Source organism: Sus scrofa, chromosome 13 (genome assembly GCF_000003025.6).
Source record: "Sus scrofa isolate TJ Tabasco breed Duroc chromosome 13, Sscrofa11.1, whole genome shotgun sequence".
NCBI classification, from domain to species: Eukaryota; Metazoa; Chordata; class Mammalia; order Artiodactyla; family Suidae; genus Sus; species Sus scrofa.
In genome coordinates, this window is record NC_010455.5 from 1766035 (window position 1) to 1787832 (window position 21798).

Genomic DNA, 21798 nt, shown 5'->3' on the forward strand with positions numbered 1-21798 from the left:
TTCTACTTTTAGATTTCTTAGTTTTCTATCTTCAATTCTGTCTTCCATATGGTCTGCTCTATTTCTGTTGCTTTATAATGTATTTTTCAACTCGTTCATTGAATTCTTCAGCTCCAGAATTTGTTTGGTTCCTTTTTAGAGTTTCAAGCTCTTTGGTAAAGTATTCCTTCTGTTCATTAATTTTATTCCTGAGCTCATTGAATTGCCTTTCTGAGTTCTCATGTAGCTTGTTGACTTTCTTCATGACACCTGTTTTGAATTCTCTGTCAGATCACAGGATCTGTGTTTTTAGTTTCTGCATAATTGTCATTCCTTTTTGTGTTACTGTTGTTCTTCATCATGCTTGTTGAGTTGTTCTTTTTGTGCCTCTGAAGTAGTGAACACCTTTCTACTTGATTCTAATGCTTCAACAGGTTAAAAGTTAGAGGCTTCTCTCTGGTTTACAGTAGGTGGCGCTATAGCACAAAGTTTTTTGTTTTTTGTTTTTAAATTTCTTTTACTTAAGCTGCCTCTGGTTATATTTGAAAGTCTGCAGTTTGCACTCTTCTGCCTCTGATAGAGGTGTCACCCTGTGACCTCATTATTGCTTCTTGTGCCCCTGGTGTTGCTGATACCTTGCTGCTGCTAGTGTTGCTGGTGTCATTGCCTGAGGTACCAGGATGGTAGGCTTTCCTGCCATGTCCAGGATCCCTTGAGCCCCAGGCCCCACTGTCACAGGATGAGGGGAGGCTAGGGGTGGAGCTGGGGTTGCATGGGTGTCTCTAATGGGCTGGGTGTTGTAAGGCTTGAGGGCTTTGCTGTGTTGGCTGGAACTATAGGAGGCCAGAGTCATGAGTGCCTCTGTGGCTCAAGGGTTGGGATCCTAGGCCCCACTGTGGCTGACCAGTTCCCTGTGGCTATGGGTGCTGCCTTGGAGGGTGGGGATTGAGTTGTGTGTGCCACTCCCCCGCTGCTGCTACTGGTTCTCTGGTCTGTGGGTTCAGCTGCCTTGGCCAGAGGGTCAGAATTGTAGTCACTACCTGTTCCCCTGTTCTCCCTCCTCTGTGTGTTCCATTCCACCCACTTTTAGATGCACAGATGTATGGAATCTTGCATCTTGGGTGTTAGATAGAGGCGCCTTTGTTGAGTTGTGGATGTTTCACTGGTTGTAGATTAAAGGGGAGGGACAAAGGGAGTGTCTCACTCTACTGTGATGTTGACATCACTGGGGTAGTTATTCTTATTTCTCTAGTAGCCTGAATTTCTTGTGAAATTAATATTCTGTACATGCTGATGCTTTTGCTTGCTCAGAACTAATGCCTTTTTTTTTTTTTGCTTTTAGAAATTTGAATTTTATTCTAAATGAGGTTAGTTTAGATGTTTGAATTTTATTCTAAATCTTATGTCAGTTAGTTGAAATCATTGATTTTAGTTATAGTACAGAAAATAGTTAAAGATGTGAACAGATATTCATTTAATTTTCTGGTTTAATCTTATATTTTAAACTTTTTAAGAATGATCATCATGTTTTCTGCCTTTCAGGCATTCATAATGCCTTGTGAATGGATGTTTGAGTATTGTATTTGATATGATCAAATCTTTACATTAAAAATAATGTCTCTCAGATGAAATCATTCCCTTAGTCCAAGCTATGGCTTGGAGAAGAAACAACTTCTCAGTTTCTTTGCCCTTTATGTGGTAGATGGTGTGTTCTTGGACTTCTGTGGGGTATAGTAGTTCTGTAGGGGAGTAGTAGTTTGCTCTGTACTCTTGGAACTTCTTAGGTCTCTGTCCAGTAGTTTTTAATCTAGTCTTGTAAATGACTATATGCCTACTCATCTTTAGCCCTGACTAAAAGTATAACAATTTAAATCCTCAGAAAAGAAATAGCTATTTTTACTTTTTTATGGTATTGCTAACATATATGGTAGGGAGTATTATAATATCAGTGAATCACTTGGTCCAGTTTATCTTCCCTGAGTACACGAAGGGAAGTTGATAGTAGCATTTGGTGTGAGCCCTTCATCAATTGTGTTATAAGGTCAAAATTTGTATCTCTTGATAGTTTGAAGCTCTTTATGAACATGGTTTAATCCATATGTTTTTTTTTTCCTCTTTAGCCCCCTTTCTCTGTCATCCCAATCTGTGGATACGCTATGGCGCTGTGGGGTTCATCACAGTGGTAGCCCACCAAATAAGCATAGCTGATGTCTACTGCAAACTGATGCCTTACCTTGACCCATACATTACTCAGCCAATAATACAGGTATGCTTGTTCCAACTTGAATTAATTTTCCATCCAAACTGTGCCCCTTTAAAGAAAGATTTAGAGAGTCCTATTTTCTTTAGATGTTTAAAGATTTAAATAGGGCTACAACATTTTCACATTCCTTTCAAGCTAGTGAATATTAATGGAGCAAACACTTTGGAAGGTGAGAGAGGTTCAGGAGGCTGTTATGTTGTACGTCGTGTAGTACACAATATAGCATTCAGTAGTTCATCCTTATTTCTGAAGTGCATTGCTGTAAAATGTGTGCTGTTAACGTGCAGTAGAGCAGAAATGTAATAATGATGGACCTGTTTTTGTTATAAAAGTATAACTGATTTCAGTTCAAGTCAGCACTTAAAATAAGTTCAAAAAGGGCTTTTTCAAAAGTGTGTTTTTTTTTTTTTTTTTTTTTTTTTTTTGTCTTTTGTCTTTTGTTGTTGTTGTTGCTATTTCTTGGGCCGCTCCCGCGGCATATGGAGGTTCCCAGGCTAGGGGATGAATCGGAGCTGTAGCCACCGGCCTACGCCAGAGCCACAGCAACGCGGGATCCGAGCCGCGTCTGCAACCTTCACCACAGCTCACGGCAACGCCGGATCGTTAACCCACTGAGCAAGGGCAGGGACCGAACCCGCGACCTCATGGTTCCTAGTCGGATTCGTTAACCACTGCGCCACGACGGGAACTCCAAAAGTGTGTTTTTGCAACACTAACTGGTTCTGGTTTCTTTCCTTTTTTAAAAATTTAATGACTACCAGACTCCCCATCTCCACCCACCCTCTACAGTGCAGGACTTGATGATAAATTTTGGGTCTGATTTATACAAGGCAGTTGTTCACCAGCATGTCAGTGTTTTACACCCTTTGTTTTGCTGGACAGCCAGCTGTCAAAATAGATATTTAAATTGAATGGACTATTGCAGATGATTCTAGCTGTTAAAGCATTCTAAAATGTCCTACTTTTACTAAAGATCTATTTTTCTTTTACAAATTCCTATTCCTTTTTGGTTTTTTCCTATTTTTATAGCCCACTGTGCCTTCCCTTCTCCCTTTGGTTGGAGAAAATGGCCTCGGATATCTTCGGGAAGCAAGTAGATTAGACTGTGCCTTCAGTCCTTACTTTTCATAATAGATTAATCCATTTTGGAGAATCATCATCATTCTTTATTTAATAGGGTTAGGAGATTTAAAAGTTTTTATCCCAGGTGTTCCCTGGTGGCTTAGTGGTTAAGGATCTGGCATTGTCACTGGTGTGGTGTGGGTTTGATCCCTGGCCTGGAAACTTCTGCATGCTGCTGTGGATATGGCCAAAAAAAAAATTTTTTTTTAATCCCAAGAACAGTTTATATATACATGAAAGATGGAAAATACTATTAGAAAATATACCCCCATTTTCGAAGTTTATTAAAACTTCCTGGAAGTCAGGTCTAAAGATTCCTTTTTAGAAGTTTGGTTCTTAATCAGATGTCTTAACTCTTAGAACATAATGAAAGAAAAAAGTATTTCTGGGATTTAAAGATTGCATGCTGGAGTTCCCATTGTGGCTCAGCAGATTAAGAACCTGACATAGTGTCTGTGAGGATGTGGGTTTGATCCCTGGCCTCAGTCAGTGAGTTAAGGATCCGGCAGTTTGGAACCACTGTTGCCACGGCTGTGGTATTGGCTGGCGGCTGCAGCTCTGATTTGACTCTAGCCTGGGAACTTCCATATGCTGCAAATGCGGCCCTAAAAAGGAAAAAAAAATTGCATGTATTTGTAGTATTACAAAATACTTACTAAAATAAATATGACATGTGAATTGTTGGTTAGAAATCTGCACCATTCTTTGTTTTTTTCAGAAATTGTTATTATTACCTTTTGATTTTATCATTGTTTTATATTTTGAATGGCCAGTCTCAGGAATTGAGAGAATAATTATGTATATCCTTCATAATTATTACCTTTCCGCAAGTTTGGATTAGGTAAAAGATGCCCTTTTTTATGTTTGTTTCTACTGGCCAACTTACCAGGTAGTTAAATATATGTAAAGTAAGTCCTCTTGGTTACTGTTAGTAGTACTCATGCTTTTTATTACGTATACATTGGCAGGGAGAGTATTCTGAGGGATTAAAAAAAGGAGAGGGTTTTATCAACTGTATGAAGAGGGTAATGTTTTTTAGAAGTGGTTGAAGCTCCTGGGAAAACCTGATGATGGAAGGGTGCCTCTGTGGCATTGAGCATCTTTTCCGGCTCAGTACCTTTTGGCTATTAGACTGTGACCTGCAGGTCCTTTTTAGAATTGGGAAGTCGTCTGACATTTTGGAATCTAGATAACTTGGGATCTCAACTTTTCAAGCCTGGGTTATAGTAATCTTTCAGTCCGATAGACACAGATGGTTACAGTGAAAAGAAGAAATAGCTTAGCTCTCTAAAGGTCACTAATATTCTTTTTTCTTCTAAGCAAAAATTGCAGATGTTGGTATCTCCCATCCTCGTAGCAAATAAATACCTGTATTAACTTTACACAGGTTATAGTTATTGAATTTGAAGACAACTGTGTTATATGTTGTATCCTTGGCTGATTCTTTTTATTTTTCTAATATAGATTGAAAGAAAACTTGTTCTACTCAGTGTTTTAAAAGAGCCAGTAAGTCGTTCTATATTTGATTATGCTTTGAGGTCTAAAGATATTACTAGCTTATTCAGACACCTTCACATGCGTCAGAAGAAACGGAGCGGTTCTCTTCCCGACTGCCCTCCGCCTGAGGATCCTGCCATAGCACAGCTTCTGAAGAAACTGCTCTCACAGGTTGTATCACCTCTCTGAAATCTTCTACTTAAGTGCAAATTTTATAAAAACATTGAGGCACCCATCTAGCTCTTAAAAATATTTTTAATTAAGTTGTATCAAAACATGAGTACATAAATCTGGCAAATACCTTATGCATTTGCTTTGGTAGCTAGGACATACTGTGATGATGATAAGGCATTGCATTGAGCTAAATAAGGAATCATGGGAAACCCACTACGTTTTTCTGTGATTACCGGCTGTGTAAATGAAGGGAAAGTAGGTATAACCTTAATTTAAGTAATTCTTTTATTTTTGCCTTTTTTAGGGCCGCACCCATGGCATTTGGAGATTCCCAGGCTAGGGGTCGAATCAGAACTGAAGCTACTGGCCTACACCACAGCCACAGCAACACCAGATCGGAGCTGTATCTGTGACCTACACCACAGCTTACGGCACAGGTCACAGCAACGCTGGATCCCTAACCCACTGAGTGAGGCCAGGGATCGAAACTGCATCCTTATGGATGCTAGTCAGATTCGCTTCTGCTGAGCCAAGACTAGAATGCTGGATTTAAGTAATTCTTTATTTAGTTCATAGTTCATTAAAGATGTAATGAAATCCATTACAAGGAAATCACAAAATATTAATGCAAACAGAAAAAAATTCTGCTTTATTTCGGTCCAAATTTAGAATCCTCACTCTGTGCAAACAGCTAAAATAAGTGGGATTTATAATGCTGCTTAGTCTGAATAAACCAGCAGTTTACTGCTGTTTCTTAAAAATTTATGAATTTGGATTGTTTAGCCAATCTTGTTAGAATAGGAAGTAATCTTTTTATTATGTTGACATCAGTATTCTTAAGCCTAGATTCTGCATCCTGTTTTAGGAGGGAGTGTGTGGATCCTGGAGAAGTCAAGGTGGAAATGAAACTGGTTAGAAATAAAGGGTACGGTTTCTGAATAAAAGCTCCATGAGTAATGGAGTGAATACTGGGAGATACCTTTAATGACTGTCTTAAAAGTCTGTAGGACATCCTGCTTAAGAGAATACTTGTCAGTCACTGTCTTGTCTAAGAGAAAAGATGAGAAAATGCTTCCATTGCAGAGAGAGAATTTGATCAGCTTGGGGATGTAAATCCTTTCACGTATTGTGCTTGTCATGGAATATCCAGTGCTGTTTGACTCCTAAACGTTGGTTTGGGTGACTGAATGTTGGAATAGACTTCTATGGGAGGCTGGTCAATAACCATTTTGGCTCTTTTAGGTCTAAATTTGCCTGGAGGCTAGAGCTGCCTTTGAATGTCCTTTCTGGGCCAGTGGTTCTATTTCCTTTATTTTAGGAGGCCTCAGTTTGATTTGATTTGAATTGCCAGAGAGCGTTTTGAGTTTTCTTTTAAACTTGCCTTCTCTGTTAGATGTGTTTTGTAGTTTAGAAAGCAATTTTTGGAAAACTTGTTCCTCCTGAGTAGGTAGTCCTTATCAAAAAGATTTCGGTATGCTGTAAAAACCACTCCAAATAGATGTTTCTTTGGGCTTGGATGGTGTGATTCTTTATATTTTTCTCTCTCCTGCAAATTCTTTGTATTAAGTTGAAAGCTTCTATACTGAAATGTTCTCTTAGTTACTTTATGGAGTCACTGTAGCCCCTAGTACTTGCTTTTTACCTTTCTACAGATGTAGGTTTTGCCTCATTTGCCAAAGGAGGGAGAGGGAAGGGGAAATTTCCATAGCCTTTCTACTTATTGCTTCCTACTTTTTTTCTCCCAAATCCTCCAGCCACTGATGCTCCCTCAGTGCCAGCCCCTACCACTGGCACTGTGACAAAATCACTAAAATTCACTGGCTTCTATTCCTCTATGTGTCAGTGCTTGATGTACTTACTCATTTGTCTCTCTCTCTCTCATTCGTTTGAATGGAAAAAGAAGAACATGCAATCCTCTGTTTCATGTTGTTTCTGTTAATAATAGGAGACTCTCAAGGGTTAGGAAAGCTGTTGGAAGGGGTAGGTACTGCTGGTAGAAGGGACTAGAATTAGAATATCTGAGGTCCTCAGAAATAACAGCAGAGCAACACTAGCTTCCAGTTTTGGGGGACATACAATAAGTCTACCTTCCATCTTTTGTGACTGTCCTTGAAACAAGCTTGAACAATAGATGTTAGCTCCATTTTATAGATAAGGAAATTTAGGCTTAATGAGGGTAGATAACTTGTCTGTGCGCAAACAGTTCAATAAGTTTCAAAGCTAACGTTTGAACCTAAACCTGTCTTAACTCCAAAGTATGCTCCCTTCACGGTCCATCTTGCCTCTCAAAATAAACAGAGGACAGGGAGTTAAAGCTGAGAGGCTTGCTTGGGTTCTCTATAGACTTAGGAAGCAGTTCCTGTGCAGCTCATGTCTTCCAGCCCTTTGCAGGCCTTCTCTTTGCCTTCCTTTCTTTTTGGTCCTTACACTACTCCAGTTTCTTGGGATTAATAGCAGAGGCTTGGAGCCAGGGAGGCTTTGGAGGTAGGAATTGAGTCCTTTTCCTAATGTCAGGGATACAGAGGGAAGAGACATATTTTTAGCCTCTGCAAGTGGGAATTCTGAACCCTCCTGCAGAATTATTTTTACTTGGGAGTTCTACGGTGCTCTTTTGTGTAGGACTGCTTGAGGACATTGAGATACAGCAGGAATAAAACAGACTTGTAGACCTGTCTAGGATTGTTTCTGTGGTATGTTCAGAGCACCAGATAATAAAACTTAAAGCTCACTTGTGGAACATTACCCATGTGGAATTTGGAAATCTGTCTGTACTCCACATTCTCAGTGGGACTTACCATCTGGAGATGACACATGGCAGGGCTGTTTTAGATGGATCTCATTTATGAGAGCTCTCTGTTCATATTCATTTAATCAGCCACTAATACAGAATACTAAATGATTTCACACCTTTAAAAATGACGAATAATTTACATTTTAAACTTTTTAATAATTTTATTAAAAATTTTTGGCTGAGTATACAGACACAAAGTGTAGAGTTGAAAAGTTATAAGAAGATACATAATGTAAGTTTTCCTCTAATTGCTGACTCTTGGCCATCCATTTTTCCTTCTCAGTTAGTTGTGAATTTTACACTGCTGGGTGCTAAATCCCTTTATACATTGGCCCTCATGTATCTACATTCATGGAAGTCAACCAACCATGAGTTTATTTTATTTCATATTTCTTAGCTTTCTGACTTTCTAGAGTTTGTGTCCTCTTGTGGCAGCGGTTTGTGACTATTACCGTAAACTCCAGGGGGATTTTAGATCGAGGCCTTAGGGGAATTGTCATTATTAATTTCTGTTTGTTTGCATAATGAAAACATTCTTGAGGATTCTGTGGATGGTTGGAAAGTTAAGAGGAAAACTCAGAACTGTTCCATGTGTCAGAATATTTAACTTGCACATTGAATTATGTAAATTAGTATTCAGTCAGTTTCAAGTGTTCAAGTCTTCTAAGTGTCTTGGGTGGATTAACTGATTAAAATTTTGTAATAACCTTGTAAGATGGGTGCTACTAATTATCCTCATTTTATAGATAAATGGAGGTTTAGAGAAAATGGGTCATGCTCTAGGTTATAACAGATCATAAGTAACGGGGCTGGAGTTTGAACCGATTGCCTGACTCCAGTCATCCTGTTACCGTAGAATGCTGGTGGGTGTTGCTTACATTTGCCCATCAGTCCCTGAGATGTGCAGAGAGCTTTGCTTATCACAGAGTCCTTGACAGTAGTGTCCCACTGCATATTCTCAACATGTCTAGGAACAAGGTTGAAGTACGTACATTTTCTTTTGCTTAATATTGTGTTTCCAGAATTTTTGTCTAGCTATGAAATGTTAAGAGCTATATATCAAAGATCTGCTAGTTACCAGGCACTGTATTAAGTATTTGAAGATCTCAAAGATGGATTATATTTGAATGTTGGCATTTAGAAAGAAAGTTAAGATGTAAATCATGAAACAAAGTAGAAAGTGCCTCAGTGGAGGCAAGGGTGTTGTGGGAGATCAGAGAAGTAAGATGTTCTGTATTGGTCGTTTCTTTTTCTCTCACTTTTGCTTCCTTCATTATACTATTCTGACTCTAAAATTTTATTTTATTTTATTTTATTTTGCTTTTTAGGGCTGCACCCACAGCATATGGAAGTTTGTTCCCAGGCTAGGGGTTGAATTGGAGCTACAGCTGCTAGCCTACACCATAGACACAGCAGCACCGGATCCTTAACCCACAGAACGAGGCCAGGAATCGAACTCTCATCCTCATGGATCTTAGTCCAGTTCCTTACCACTGAGCCACAATGGGAACTCCTGACTCTGAAATGTTAAATTGAGTGGTTTGATCCATCACTTGTTAGTCATTTTGAGGCCTCTTATTCCTTGGGAAAATAACCTGGAACATATGGTTTTATTTATTTTTAGGGAATGACGGAAGAAGAGGAAGACAAACTTTTGGCACTAAAAGACTTCATGATGAAATCTCACAAAGCAAAGGCCAATATAGTGGACCAGAGTCACCTCCATGACAGTAGTCAGAAAGGTGTAATTGACTTGGCAGCCTTGGGCATAACTGGGAGACAAGTTGATCTTGTTAAAACCAGACAGGAACCAGATGACAAACGAGGTTAGTACATTTATGTGTGTGTATGGTTAGCTTGTTAGTGTTAGTTACTTCATAATGCTGGTTAGTAGTAAAAGTAAAAAGTCATATTTCCCAGATAAAGACCTTTCAAATAAAATTGAGTGAGTGCTTCCATTATATAAGCAGGAAGATTTTTGGAGAGGAAGAGTGGAGAAGTGAACTAACAGTTAAGAAATTAAGTAGCCTTCCACATTCATGGCTCTGTATGTGTCAGAATCAGATTCTAAACCAAAGCCTGAGTCTAAAACCCCTCTCTTGCCTTTGGATGTATGAAGGTGATAATCTATTTAAAAAATTTTTTTAATCTATTTTTTATTTTACTTATTTAAAAATTATTTTTCTTAAACAAAGCTTTTTTGCTTATTTTTGGCTATGCCCATAGCACATGGAAGTTCTAGGCCAGGGATTAAAGCTGCACCGCAGCAGCAACCCAAACCACTGCAGTGCTAACATTGGATCTTTAACCCACCTGTGCCACAAGAAGACTTTATTTTTTATTTTTTAATTTTATTGGAGTATAGTTGACTTACAGTGTTGTTTTAGTTTCAGGTTTATAGCAACGTGAAGCAGTTATACATATGCACATATCCATTCCTTTTCAGTTTCTTTTCCCATATAGGTCACTACAGAGTATTGAGTAGAGTTCCCCGTGTTGTACAGTGGGTCCTTGTCACTCATCCATTCCACATGTAGTAGTGTGTATGTGTCAGCTCTAACCTCCCAGTTTATCCCTAACCCAGCATTTCCCCTTTGGTAGCCATAAGTTTGGTTTTGAGTCTGTTTCTGTTTTGTGAATGAGTTCTTTTGGTGATATTCTATTTTTAAATGTTTTAAACACTCACCCAGGGCCAATAGTCTATATAAAATGAGGTAAAGTTTTCTAGCTTGTTATTAGTAGGTAAGGCCTACTGAATTGAAAAGAATATACCATTTGCAACAACATGGATGCAGCTATATCATACTAAGTGAAGTAAGTCAGAAAGAGAAAAATAAACACCATAGGATATCATTTATGTGTGGATTCTAAAATATGGCACAAATGAACCTATCTACAAAACAAAAACAGACTCAAAGACACGGAGAATAGTCTTGTGGTTGCCAGGGGGAGTGGGGTGCACTGGGAGATTGGGATTAGTAGTTGAAAACTATTACATTTAGCATAGCTAAGCAATGAGGTCCTACTCTGTAGCACAGGGAACTATATCTAGTCTCTTAGGATGGATCATAATGGGAGATAATATAAGAAAGTCATACATACAGATATATGTATGATTGGGTCAGTTTGCTGTGCAGCAGAAATTGGCACAACATTGTAAATGAACTATACTTTTAATTAAAAAAGAATAGGTTTGCAGGAGAGACTAGAGAGCCATTACCATTTGAAGTCTTGAGATTTGAAACTGTCAGCTCCCATGTGGTGACATTGACATTGAGGTTTTTAATAAGCTCTCATATATTCTACTTTTACCTCTTTTTAGAGATACACTAACTCCCAAATACATGTCTTTTAAAATTTCTCTATTCAGTTATCAGATTTTGAGGGCAGCTGATGAATTACATTTTAAAAAAACCTTGTAATTGCCAAACTTGGGATAAAGTATTTTTAACTTAATTATTAATGGTTTGGAACCCTAAAATGTAAAGCATTCATATAGATTAATAAGAAAAATGGCAAGCAACTGAAAGATAAGGAAGGATTTGAACATACAACTGATGGAAGAATAGAAATGCATATGTTTAAAAGGTAAACAAATGAATACACATGAAAACAGGTGTCATTCTCTGCCTGTGTGATTAGCAAAGACTGATGATGCCTGTGTTAGCAAGGGGGTAGGAAAATGGGTGTTTTCACTCACTGTTGGTGAGATTATAAATTGAACATATTATTGTTCTTTTTTTCTTTTTACTATTTGACTCACTGTTTTCAGTTCTGGAAATTCTCATAAAAACACCAACAGATATGTGAAGAAATATGTTTAAAAATGTTCTCAATAAAAAAAAAAAGCAATAATAGAAATGTCCATTAATAGAGGAATGGTTTAAACGTATTTAGTTAAGTAGAAAAAAAAGCAAGTTGTGAAACAGTATGTGTTATTTTACTTTTGTAAAATAATATTAATGTATCATTAAGCTTTATATTTTTATGAAGTTTTCAAAGTTATGGGGCAGTTCTTGTTATATATTGGTAATGCCAGAACTTAACATACTTTTTGTAATCAGAAAGGTTTTTAAAAAAAGGGTTCCTCATCTGTCTCAAGTCAGGAGGTAGCTGTACTGCAATTGATTTTTAATATCTCCGTTTTTTCCCCCCGTGTAACTGATACTGGATACAGAGAGCTCATATTTAGCAGTGTGGTTAGCAATGTTTGAAAAAGTTGTTTTTATTGTTGGTCCTTCAGATATAGTGGTTAGTTGAAATTGAGCTAGCCTTGGGAAACTGGGAAGCAGTTAAGTCTGTTAACACTGTTGAAAGAACCTGTGTCTATCTGCCCCAGAGATGAAATGAGAGCTAATGAGTTTATATGTAGAAATCAGTAAGTTGGCCATCATAAGGAACAAATAGCATGTGACCTCCATGGCTGTCCCTTTCCCACCAAAAAGAAAAAGGCAATAAAAGCACATCTTTGTTTTAGACGTCTCTTCAGATCATTCTGAATCTGTTTTCATAGCTAGGAAACATGTAAAACAAGATTCAAATGTAAATGAAGAGTGGAAAAGCATGTTTGGATCGCTGGAACCACCGAACATTCCACAAGGCCTGCCTAAAGGGAGTGACCAGGAGGCGATTCAGGCTGGGAAGCCGCCGCGTTCCGAGTCCTCTGCTGGCATATGTGCCCCTTTGTCAACGTCTCCTCAGGTATTGTCATCCAGGCAGTGGTACCCTTTTGTCTCTGCATCCCATTCTACTGTTGTGGATGTTTAAAGCTGTGCACCGTACCGGGAAAACCAATTTAGTGACTTATCCTTTAGGGAGGACATATTTCTTTCTAAGACAGTTTTATCTTTAATTTTACAGCCAAGGGCAAATCTAGTATTGAAAGCACCAATAAGGCCTCATTTTCAAGTACTCACTAATAAAGTGGTCTGGAATTGTGGGTTGAAGACATCATTATGAACTATGATTCTAATTAGGCTGCAGTGAACCTTTAAAAATCTTCTTTTATTTTTCCTCCACTAGAACATAGTTATATCTGTAAAACAGCAAAAATACTTCTAGGAAGAAAAGTCCCCAAGTTTGCACTCTGTGAGAAATATCATGATGATTTTGACATATTTGAAGTAGGTTTGTAATTTAAGGTAACTCTTCCCTAGGCAGTCTTTTTTTTTTGGCCATACCCCTAGCATATGGATGTTCCTGGGCCAGGAGGTCAACCCATATCACAACAGCAATCCAAGCCACTGCAATGACAACACTGGATCCTTAACTTGCTGTGCCACCAGTCATATTTTAAATGAAAAATCTTAATTGAACCAATTGATAAATTAAAATTCTCTTCCCTCTTTTCACATAAATTAATGACTTTTGTTTAATGTTATTGCTGCACTAATAATTTTTTTTAAACATAGAGTTTTGTAACTTGTTAAGTTTCATTTTAACTAGGTTTTCATTGAAAAATGTCATTGTACTTAAGTGGATTTAAAACTTGTATTAATAGTGGTGGAAAGCTGGTATAAAGAATAGAGGGAACACGAGTACATTTTTATCGTCAAATATATTTTGCTTAGGACGCAAATACCTATAATTGTTTTTGCTTTGCAGGTTTCAGAAGTGACAAATGTCCAAAATAGAAAACCAACTATACAGGTTTTAAGTAGTACAATTTTACCATCCACCTACCAGATTCGGATCACAACGTGTAAAACTGAGCTTCAGCAACTCCTACAGCAGAAGCGTGAGCAGTGTAATGCTGAGAGGATAGCTAAGCAGATGATGGAAAACGCCGAGTGGGAGAGTAAACCACCGCCACCTGGTAAGAGTGCCATTGCTAGTGGGTGTATTCCAGCCTAGGTGCCAGAGCCTGGAGTCTAACTGGAGAAACTGGCAAAGGAAGTGAGAACAAAACTGTCACTTTGAAAGCCCAGAGGAAGAACCAGTAAGTGAGAAGTCCCAAGTCATTATTTGTGGAATTTGAATCTTCTTAGCTCTGGCAATATCTTTTAGGTCCATAAGCTACTATTTTAGTCTGTCTGTGGTCTGTGCTTCCCATTTGTGGTGTTAGGTTTTACCTGCCAGCTTAGTGTCATTCCACTTTCTCATTGAATGTCAGGCTTCTTATAGTAAATTCTGGCTTTTCATTTCTGAAGGGTTTAATATCTATTAATTTTCTTCAAACAAAAGTAAAACACTTAGAAAATAATTTTTTTTTTTTTAATGTGCCTCCCACCCTCAATGTGTAAGGAAGTTCCCAGACCAGGGATTGAATCTGGTCCTTTAACCCATTGTGCCAGGGTCAGGGATCCAGCTGCACCTCTGCAGCAACCCAAGCCCACTGTGCCATGGTGGGAACTCCAATAATGGGTATATTAAAAGAACAAAATCGCCTGTAACCCTACCACTCAATCATCAACATTAAGGTTTGGGGGAAAATACTCCTATTTTCTGAGATTTAGAAGAAAGAGGTATTTCAGATGAAAATTATGACTTAGCTATGTTAGACTTGCCCACTGTTACATGGTAGAGCTAGTCTTTGCTATTAAAATTGGCAGATATTTTTTAAACATTTATAATGAGTTTCTGTATAGATTTTAATAATAAAAATTTAACTTGAAAACTGAGAAGAAATGCATAGTGTGCTGTGTACAGAAACAAAAATCATATGAGTTCCCACAGGCTTCCATTGTAAACTTGGGGGAAAATGCTAGTGGAGATGAGTGATTTAAAGATTTAAGAAATAGGTGTTCCCATTGTGGCTCAGCGGTTTGAGAACCCAACTAGTATCCAAGAGGATGCAGGTTTGATCCCTGGCCTTGCTCAGTGGGTTAATGATCCAGCATTGCTGTAAGCTGTGGTGGAGGCTGCAGATGTGGCTTGGATCTGACTTTGCTGTGGGCTGTGGCTGTGGTGTAGGCTGGTAGCTACAGTTTGATTCGACCCCTGGCTGTGGAACTTCCTTGTGCAGCCCTTAAAAAAATATATATTTAAGAAATATTATTAAATGGTTAGTCATATTCATTTTTAAAAAAATCAAAATAAATATCCTGGAATGTTTTAAGGTTTTTCTGAAGCATATTTTAATATAATTTACCAGCCTGAGTTTAAAAACAAAAAAAGTTGACCACAGTTTTATGATAGACTCTCTTCATAAGTGGCATTTTATGCTTAAGTGGAGCTGTGCGTTTTATTCAGTAATCCCAGAAAAGGTGTCAAATTTTGTGGTTCAGGAAATGTGTAGTGACTGTTGGACTTTTGATTTTTTTCTTTCCACACTTGAGTGGTTGTGTGAAATTGATTTTCTCTAGAGGGAAGTGTTCAACCTAGCCTGATAGATTATCTAGACTTCATGGCAGCTTTTGATTTTTATCAAATCCAGCATTTCCTCCGTAAAAATCACGTTCAACTGTTCTTTCCACATATGTGAACTAGAGATCCAAGGGGAAATATATTTTTCTATTTTATAGTACACCAGGTTTGGCAGTAGGCTTGGTTTCGTTTTTGTTTCTTGGTAAAAGAAGTAAGTTGATTTTGAAATGACCTAATTAGGTACAGTGCTGACTCTCAATACACTGTGATTTCCTTTTTTCTTGGGGGGCTGCATCCACAGCATATTGGAGGTTCCCAGGGTAGGGGTTGAATTGGAGCTGTAGCTGCTGGCCTACACCAGATCCACAGCAATGCAGAATCTGAGCCGAGTCTGTGACCTACACCACAGCTCACAGCAACGCCAGATTCTTAACCCACTGAGTGAGGCCAGGGATCAAACCCACGTCCTCATGGATGCTAGTTGGGTTCACTAACTGCTGAGCCATGACGGGAACTCCTCAATACAGTATGATCTTTAGCAAAGCTTTTTGTTTTGTTTTATTATAAAATTGATTCATATTAATGGTATTAAATGTTATGCTTCATATAAAAGTTTATTCATCAAACCATGAAGATCATTATATACAGGCACCTATGCTGGATACTGTGACTATTCAGAAAGGCTAAGACATAGTCTCTGGCTTCAGGGAATTTATATTTTATTAGAGAAAATTAATTATACACTGAAAGAATATATATGAACAGAAGTGATGTTATAAAGGACTAGAAAATCCTTGGGCATTCAAGGCTATGATTTGTAATACCATTTATACTACCTATTGATATAGAATAAATGCTTGCAGGTAGCAAAAAAAATGCAGATGGAAAAGAAATCAACATTTGGGTATTTACTGTGGGCCTGAGACAGTGTTAGACTCTTTGTGTGTGTTTGTTTTTTCTTTTTTGGCTCCTCTGCAGTATGTGGAGTTCCCAGGCCAGGTATCAGATCTGAGCCACGATTGCGACCTTTGCCACAGTTGCAGCATCACCAGATCCTAAACCTACTGTGCTGGTCGGGGAGCTTCTTTTGTGTGTGTGTGTTTTGCTTTATTGGGCTTCACCCACATCATATAGATGTTTTCAGGCCAGGGATCAAATTGAAGCTGTAGATGCCAGCCTACAGCACAGCCACAGTAATGCCAGAGTTGAGCTGTGTCTGTGACCTACACTGCAGCTTGCAGCAATGCTGGATCCTTAACCCACTGAGTGAGGCCAGGGATCGAACCTGCATCCTCATGGATACTAGTCGGGTTTGTTTCCACTGAGCTCCAAAGGAAATTCCCCTGGTTTGTTTTTTGGCTGTGCCTGAGGCATGCAGAAGTTCCTGGGCCAGGATTGAACCTCATCCATGGCAGTGACAGTGCCAGATCCTTAACCCATTAGGCCACTAGGGAATTCCTGTTAGATTCTTTATGTATCATTTATCCATACAGTCATCCTTTGGGTTAAGTAATTTTCCCTTCATTTTACATTTGAGGAAATTGAAGCTCGGAGAGTTTAAGTAAGTACCTCAGGGTCATGCATGACAGTGTGTTGGGTCTGGGTCTTTGAGATTTTCAGGGTTGGTCTGCCTCCCCAGTACCTGATTTCTCTAGGTCAGAGTAGTCGTTACCTCTTGATGTCATTATTGAACAAGTAATAAGGGTTTTCCTGGGTAACAAGTGACCCTTGTGCCTTCTCTGGTACTGGGGAACGTCCCCAGTGCAGTCTTTCTGAGGCTCTTTGAGCAACACTTAGTTGCTGTCTTAGATGTCTTCTTCCATAGATAATGGTATCTATCTATCGTGGTCCACTAGACCACGCTGTATTAGCTAGCTGTTGGGACCCTTTGTTTAGTTCTCAGGATTGTTCTTCTGCTGGTTGTTGGTGTTTGGGGGTGAAGGGAAGATTGTATTTGTAAACTGTAGTTTAAGCACATTGCTATGCTTTTTCTTAGGATGGCGGCCTAAAGGGCTACTGGTTGCACATCTTCATGAACACAAGTCTGCTGTGAATCGCATTCAGGTCTCTGATGAACATTCGCTTTTTGCCACGTGTTCAAATGATGGTACGGTGAAAATCTGGAACAGTCAGAAGATGGAGGGGAAGACCACCACCACCAGGTAACCGGTGGGTGGGTGGAGACTCCCCTCATTCATTCATTCACTTAACAAGTATTTACTGAGTGCTTACTCAGTGACAGGAACTGTTTTAGGTACCAGGGATACAGCATGATAAACGGAAAAAAGTACATGTTCTGTGGCACGCTGGGAGGTGACAGACAATACACAGTGTAAATAAATAAAATGTAGTCTATTGGATGGTAAAGTATATTCTGGAGAAAAACATAACAAAGAAGAGGGATAGAGAATGCAGTGGGCAGGGTTAAGTAGAATTTAAATAAATTGGCTAGAGATTGCCTCACAGAGAAGGTGTCATTTAAGGAAGGACCTGAAAGAGGTGAGAGAACATGCTGTGTTCTTGGGAAAGAGCATTCGAGACAGAGGAAACGGACTTCAAAGGTTCTGGGGTAGAAAGACGTTGGGCATGTTTGAGGAAGAGCAGAGAAGTCTGTATGAGTGAGAAGGGCCCGAGTTAGACAGGGCCTTATCGGCTGTTGTGAAGGACTTAGACTTGGGCTCTGAGTGAGGTAGGAGCCTTTAGAGGTTCTGAGTGGAGTAGAGACATGAATTAAAGTTCAGCAGGATTACTCTGGCTCTTGTTTTGAGGATAGACTGAAGTGATGCAGGGCAGAAGCAGTTAGGAGGCCTTTACTATAATTAAACAAGGGGAGGGAGTAGTGGGAAATGATCAGATTCTGAGTGTGTTTTGATGATGGACCCAACAAGATTTGCCGAATGGGTCAGATGGATTATGAGCAAGAGAAAAGTTGGAAAATGACAGACTGACTAGCTATGTAAGGAAATTACACATTGTACCATTGACTCACTGTCATAGTCAAGAGAGGGGTCATGTATGGCTTGAAATCTTTAAGACTCTTTAAATATGCAGGATGTGATTATGCTGTGTAGTTGTAAGAAGTATTTTAGATGTGTACAACTTTATAGTTATGTTCCTACTTGATGTGCAGTCTCTTTGCCTCTTTGCCTTTCTCCAAGTCAGTTCCATCATACTCATATTTGTTCTCTGCCTAGATTGGTTGGGTCTCAAAAGAAAGCTACTAGAAATCTAAATTGAAACTTATGTATATAAAAAGATACAGAGAATCTTTGATGCTTTTCTCATCAGTTCATTGACCATAGTTAACCACAAAATGGTCAAACAGCAGAGTATCTTTGATAAACTAAAATAATTACAAAATTTACCCCTTACCAACCTGATATGATTTTGTGCTGTTTTTTTTTTTTTTTTTTTAAGAAGACTCTTTAATTTTACAACATGCTTAATTATTGTTCATGTTCATCTTCTTTGGAATTGCGTTGGTCAGAACATAATCAAAAACCAGTAAAGAACCCTGGCTCCATGTAGCAATTTTTTTTGTCAATATTTTATTATGATATTTCAAACCTCAAGAAACGTTTGTTTCCCAGAGTTCCCACTGTGGCTCAGCATTAATGAACCCAGCTGGTATCCATGAGGTTGTGGGTTCGATCCCTGGTCTTGCTCAGTGGGTTAAGGATCCGGCGTTGCCATGGGCTGTGGTGTAGGTTGCAGATGTGGCTCAGATCTGGACTTGTGGCTGTGGCGTAGGCTGGCAGCTGCAGCTCCAGTTCAACTCCTAGCCTGGGAACTTCCATATGCTCAGTTCCCTAAGAAGAAAAAAACAAAACAAAAACCCAAAAAACCCACAGAAGTTTGTTTCCCATTGAACACACATATACTAAATAATTAATGGCTTTTTTTTTGTTTTCCTGTTTTTTGTTTTTTCTGTTTAGGGCCTCACCTGTGCCATATGGAAGTTCTGCTGCCAGCCTATGACACAGCCCCAGCAACATGGCATCTGAGCCACATTTTCAGCCTACACCACAGCACACCACAATGTCAGATCCTTAACCCACTGAGCAAGGCCAGGGATCAAACCCACATCCTCATGGATACTAGTCAGTTTCGTTTCTGCTGAGCCACAGTGGGAACTTCCCTTTTTTTGTTTTTAATTTACTATGTTTCCTCTGTCATACAATTATCCATCCTCCTATTAATTCATTTTTTTGTCTTTTTTTTTTGTCTTTTGTCTTGTTGTTGTTGTTGTTGTTGTTATTGTTGCTATTTCTTGGGCCGCTCCCGCGGCATATGGAGATTCCCAGGCTAGGGGTTGAATCGGAGCTGTAGCCACCGGCCTACACCAGAGCCACAGCAACGCGGGATCCGAGCCGCGTCTGCAACCTACACCCCAGCTCACGGCAACGCCGGATCGTTAACCCACTGAGCAAGGGCAGGGATCGAACCCGCAACCTCATGGTTCCTAGTCGGATTCGTTAACCACTGCGCCACGACGGGAACTCCTAATTCATTTTTAAAAAATGTATTTCAAAGTTGCGGACATCGGGACACTTCTCCTATGTCCCCTAATCTTCAGTGTGCATATAGTTAATGTTTGTTTATAGTTCTCGCTCTCTTTTTTGGCATAGAATTTGAATGCTGTGAAGTACATAGATCTTAACTATTCATGAATTGCACAGATACATAACAACGGTACCATTTAAACCTCTCTGAGGATATAGAACATAACAAGAATGTTCCCTCATGTTCCTTTGCATAAATTCCCACCTCCTCCCTGCCTGCCACTGTTCTTTTGACTTTTCCCTCAGCATTATTAGTATTTTGATTATTTTAAAGAACCCTTCTGATAATTATTTTCCATAGTTCTTTGTTATTATCTTCATTAGTTGCATTCATTATTGCTTTTTTTTTGCCTTTTTTTTTTAGGGCCACACCTGCAGCTTATCGAGGTTACCAGGCTAGGGGTCGAATTGGAGCTGTAGCTGCCAGCCTATGCTATGGCTCAGCAACACAGCATCTGAGCCATGTCTGTGACATACACCACAGCTCATGTCAATGCCATATCCTTAACCCACTGAGTGAGGCCAGGGATTGAACCTGCATCCTCATGGATACTAGTCAGACTCATTTCTGCTGAGCCACAATGGGAACTCCCATCATTGCATTTATTAGTAAATTTGACATGCCACCTCTCAAGAAAAAACGGACTCATTGGTTAACTTTGGAAAAACCTATCTTATTAATTCCCAAATGTATTTTTTATCACAGCCATGACTTTCATATTCCATTGTCACATTCAGACAGTGATACTCCAGAAAATGCGGTGGTTCAGCTGACAGTGGTTCTCAAATTTCTTTGAGAAATTTGTATGTGATTAGGAGTTTGGGTTTCCTTTGGCCACAGCTGCTTTCTTGCTTTGCTGTAATACCTGCTGTCTTGTTTGTGGACTTCCGTAGGCCTTGGCTTGGTGGTACTTCATTGACTTCCAGGGTGGGGAAGAGGAGAAGGGAATAGAAAGTATTGACCTCATCACATGCGTCTGTGAACTGCCGAGGAAGGAGGAGGCCATTACTATTGCCAGAAGTATGTGGGGGAGCAGCTGGTGCCTGGGAAAGGGCAGCAAAAGTGATATGGTTTCTTAGGACATGTTACTAATACATTCTGACTACGGAGGCTTTCCTTATGCATAATGTTGGCTGACCACCCAGTTTCCAGTTCTTACTTTCTCATTAAAATTATGATTGATTGGTATTTGGAAGTTTCTCTGTGGTACAGTGGGTTAAGGATCCAACACTGCTGCAGCTGTGGCGCAGGCTGCAACTGCAGCACAAGTTTGCTTCCTGGCCTGAGAACTTCCACATGCTGCAGATGCAGCCAAAAAAAAAAAAATTGTGATTTTGGATTTAAGGCACCTGAATCTTGGCTCTGCCATTTTCTTTTTTCTTGTGTTAAACTTTTAGTTTGTCCCTTGGGGACTAACTCTTGTTTTTCTAAGCGTTTATATAGACTTTTTCCACCAAAATCCTTTGTTGTGTTCTTTTTGCTTTTTAGAACCACACCTGTGGCATGTGGAGGTTCCTAGGCTAGGGGTCTAATCGGAGCTACAGCTGGTGGCCTACGCCAGAGCCACAGCAATGCAGGATCTGAGCCACTTCTGCAGCCTTCACCATAGCTCACAGCAATACCTGATCCTTGACCCACTGAGCGAGGCCAGGGATTGAACCTGCAACCTCATGGTTCCTAGTTGGATTCGTCTCTGCTGCGCCACAACGGGAACTCCAATCCTTTGTTGTATTCTAAATTATTTTTTCCGTATATGTTTTTTGTCTTACACCATTTTTGGCTCTTTAGCTTCTCAACTTTATAGTAGATGGATGTATTTTGTACTTGCTAAATTTGATGGTAAAACATCTAAAGTTTTATTCCATTGTAGAGTTGAAATAATATGACTGGTGTGCAAGGAAGTTATCATTGTTAGGGTTACATATTTTAGAGACAGAAGTAGTGTTGGAAGTTGAAGTTTTTGAGTGGTATGGCTACCCTGAAGCAAAGAGCTATAAAAGCCTGAGGAGGCTTGAGGCCTAAATTTTACAAAGTTGAATTTGGGGGACAGGAATAGTGGTCAGAAAAGAAGAGAGAAGGAGCCATTTAAGTTATGTCAGACTGC

General features: G+C 39.3%; 1 protein-coding gene across 2 annotated transcripts in view; it reads left to right on the forward strand.

The window, feature by feature from the left end:
- PIK3R4 (phosphoinositide-3-kinase regulatory subunit 4) overlaps nucleotides 1-21798 on the forward strand; it is an 84568-nt gene that overhangs the window by 35047 nt on the left and 27723 nt on the right. For both annotated transcript variants that reach the window (XM_021071332.1, XM_021071333.1), the window contains exons 8-13: nucleotides 2100-2245; nucleotides 4829-5032; nucleotides 9451-9652; nucleotides 12340-12527; nucleotides 13431-13641; nucleotides 17128-17293. In XM_021071332.1, the coding sequence (XP_020926991.1) occupies nucleotides 2100-2245; nucleotides 4829-5032; nucleotides 9451-9652; nucleotides 12340-12527; nucleotides 13431-13641; nucleotides 17128-17293 (1117 nt within the window). The remainder of the gene's footprint in view (nucleotides 1-2099; nucleotides 2246-4828; nucleotides 5033-9450; nucleotides 9653-12339; nucleotides 12528-13430; nucleotides 13642-17127; nucleotides 17294-21798) is intronic.